Raw genomic sequence first — 3,904 nt, forward strand, 5'->3', positions numbered from 1 at the left:
AAATATTTTAAAAATTTAAATATTATTATAAAAATTGAACTTAATATATTATATATAAATTTTTTTGTTTTTATTTTAATAAAAAATTATATAAATCATTTTTTTTAACAGGTTTTAGACTAGATCAAGTTCAATAACAGGTCAAATTACTTAACATTTAAAATAAACCATATAACAAATTATAAACTAATTTCAGACTAACTAGCTCATCGATTGTATTGGACTAGTTCGAGACTCCGAATTATTATTTAACTGCCAACTGGTTAAGTGATTAACCCACTTAAATACATTATTATCCGGTCAAATTTTTACAAATCTATTAAAATATAATCAAGTTAAAAATTAGACTAGACCACATTGATGATGTCAGTATATGTGGTGTTTCCCTCTATTATCGAAATGGCTCAGTTAAGGTTCAAAGGGATTTTTTAGATTAACCTAGTCAAATTGTAAAAATTATAATTATCAAATTTGGATTGGACTGATTAGTCAATCAACTTTTTCTAAACCAGTTTGCGTTATTATTGAACTAGATAAGTAATTTATTTGGTCAAATCTATTTAAAATTGGTTAATCCGCTCAACTAGTTAAAATTGAATCATGTTGAAAATTAATGATGTCAACATATGTAGTATTTGCCTTTTATTGTAAAAATGGTTCACTTGGGGTTAAAAGGAAGTCTTTGAGATTAGTTGAGTAAATAACTACCACTAAACTAATTTGCTCTTTGCTATTGTTTCTTTTATTAAATATATTACATAAGAATAAGTAAATTCTACTAATTTTATTTGAATGGTTTGACCAATAATCCACTAATTCAATTAACACAATGCCTTTACCATATCAATTGCCAGATCGAATTTCATAACCATATAGCTAAGGGTTCACAGTTCACTCATGGTGTTGAGTCTACCGCGGAATTTGGGTTTCTAATAGATACAAAGTAATATAAAATTAAATACTATCCACAATAATGCACTAATTATAGCAAAGCTAATACGAAAAAATAGGATGTGAATTAATTTTCTTTCTTATTTTTGATGATATTTCAACTACATTATTACAGAAATATATATAGTATCATCTATGCTATAATTTTAATGAATAAGAATAAAATCTTCTTATTTTAATGAATGAGACTAAATTCCCATAGTGGTCCCCCAGATTCAGCCCATGCACCAATTTAGTCCCTGAGATTTCAATTGCACTGTTTATGTCCCCTAGATTGTAATCCGAGCAACATAATTGTCCTTCGGTGAACTTCCGGCGTGACTCAGCGACGGCGTTGCTTATGTGGCACAGCCACTGCCACGTTGGACGCCATAGTGTACAGATGACGTGAATTGTGTGGTAAAATTCCCCAATGTAGTCACTGTCTTCATGTTTAAACCCTAAAATTTCGTTGGCCTCCCCTCAATATGGTTCTCTCCATCAACGTCTTCTTCTGCATCTCTTGTGTACACCAATAGCTGTCCCCATGAGAGGAAGTGGGAGCCATGTTGCAGGAAGTTCCAACCGGTCATCGTCGACGGAGAACTAGAGAAGAAGCACGACGCGAAGCAGGCAGGGACGGGTTTTGGACTGGTGCGGCTGTGGTTGTCGCCCGGTGCTAAGGTGGTTTGGGACGGAGTCACATCCTAACAAGCCCTTCTTTGGTTGCCCCAACTATAATGTGAGTAAAGGTAAATAATTTGTAGCTGATTGAAATTTTTTTTTTTGGTTGATTATTTTGGTTGGTTGCAAACAAGTGAGAAAACATGGTGTGGGTTATTCGTCTGGGCTGATTCTGTGCAAGAGGAGTTGTCTGAAAGAGCTGTTGCAGGAGATGATGATGGTGACAGGAAGATGAACTTTGCATGGCGGATGGGCAAGATGGAGGCAGACATTAAGAATCTGAAATTCATAACTCATGTTCTTGGATTTGGGTTCTTAGTAGTTGTTGTTTTTGCAGGATTGGTGCTATTAATGAATGAAAGTGTTATGTGGTAACATAACAAGGTTTGTGTAAATGATCTTAGTTTGATATAATATAATATCCTGTTGGATGAAGTAAAAGTACTTGTAAATAAGTAACAGAAAGATTGATCCAAACCATGGACAATATTAATTGATCGATACCAAAATATGGCAAACCATTCATAGTTTTAACACATTACAACCATAAGTAATTGAACAAGTAGCATGACATACTTGATTAGTAATCAACAAAATGAACCATTGTTTAGAGTGAGTACAGTCACTGTATCTTTTAACAAAAAACAAACACTTGACAAGCAAAATGTCCTAATGTCCTAATATTAAAGTTCACTTCTTCCGGGGGTGCTTAAATCCAGGAGTCGGCACAAACTTCAGAAAATTTGTGAATCGTGAAGCAGTGGCAGAACTCGCACCCTTCATTGGGTCCAGTGCTGTAGAAGGGGTTGTTGGTGGTGACCTTCTTCTAGCAGGCAGTTTGGCAGGTCTTGTGGCTGGTTCCCCGGTTACTTCAGTGAACTATACAAATTTCAAACCAGAAATAAATACCAAACTTTGTCACCCACTAAACCTTTTTCAGAGTTATTACTCCATGAATTACAAAGGCTTATTATAGAATTAATATTGTACCTTTTGAGAGTCTTCTAGTTCAGAACAAATTGGCTGTGACAGATCAATTTTTGAAGCTTGACCAATAGGAGCAGAATTGATTGTAATATTAGCAGTAGCCGTAGCTGTACTAGTAGTAGTTGCAGTTGCAGTGGCACTGGCAGATGCAGTGGCAGTTGCAGTGTCAGTTGTGGTGGCCTGGGCAGTTGCAGTTGCTTGTGCACTAGTATTTTTAGGGTCTTTAGCAGCCTTTGCTGCCTTTGCAGCAGCCGCAGCATCAGCTGCTCTTTTCTTTTCACATCCTCTCTTGGTGTGACCTTTTTGCAAGCAGTACTTGCAGGTGAAACAGAGCATGCATTACTGGTTTGAAGAAGGAAAACACTAAAACTCTAACAAGCAGTGGATTCTAACACAAACTACATGCATCATGTTCAAGTAACTTTAATAATCAGCCATATCAGGAATGAAACATGATCCAAAAATTAAAAAAAATAAAATAAAATTTGTACCTTGAAGCTAGTTTAAACGGTTCTTCAGTCGTTGCTTCAATGGTGAACCACGAACCTTCTCCCAAGTTCAGTACAACAATGTTAAGAAACCAGGCAGCAGTGCCCTTGCCTGTCGCTACTGATTATGGAGGAGGAGACCAAGCGTTGAGAGAGGTGAGAAAATATGGAGGAGAAGACGTAACGAATGCCAAACCCTTTACCCAAGTTACTACTACACTCACTGTGATCAAAACGGCGACGTGTGGGCTTTCAATCATTTTGCCTCATGAAACGACGTCGTTCCGAATGTCCAACGTGGCAGTGGCTGTGCCACATAAGCAACGCCGTCGCTGAGTCATGCCGGAAATTCTCCGAAGGATCATTATGGTGCCCGAATCGCAATCTGAGGGACATAAACAATGCAATTGGAATCTCATGGGCTAAATTGGTGCACGGGCTGAATCTGGGGGACCACTATGGGATTTAGTCTAATGAATGAGAATAAAATCCTCCTATGAAAACTCTCTACAAGTTTTTTTTCCATTAAAACTCCTTGCAAACCTTATTTTACTCTCTAAGTTTACTCTTAGCCTTTCTTTTATTCTCATAATTCTCCACCTCATTCACAATTTGAAATCTACTCAAATTTTGGACGATCAAAGTGTGGTATTCATATCTGGTTACATCATTTTTACAATGACTGCCTACGTACCCTTGTTCAGGATCAAACCAATCATAGTTCCTCTGTTTCTCCATGTAATGCCTAACATGAAGCAATATTGAGCAATTTCAAACAGTGTTGAAATTTGTTTCCTGACACTACTTTAGTCAAC

At 36.6% G+C, this 3,904-nt stretch overlaps 1 protein-coding gene across 1 annotated transcript; it reads right to left on the minus strand.

Annotated features, from left to right (window-relative positions):
- Positions 2,305 to 2,937, minus strand: LOC110264968. Its single transcript, XM_021107659.1, has 2 exons — positions 2,605 to 2,937; positions 2,305 to 2,493 (listed from the first exon to the last, which is right to left on the minus strand). The coding sequence occupies exons 1-2, from the start codon at positions 2,935 to 2,937 to the stop codon at positions 2,305 to 2,307; spliced, it is 522 nt and encodes a 173-aa protein (XP_020963318.1).

The sequence above is a fragment of the Arachis ipaensis genome, chromosome B07 (genome assembly GCF_000816755.2).
Source record: "Arachis ipaensis cultivar K30076 chromosome B07, Araip1.1, whole genome shotgun sequence".
NCBI classification, from domain to species: Eukaryota; Viridiplantae; Streptophyta; class Magnoliopsida; order Fabales; family Fabaceae; genus Arachis; species Arachis ipaensis.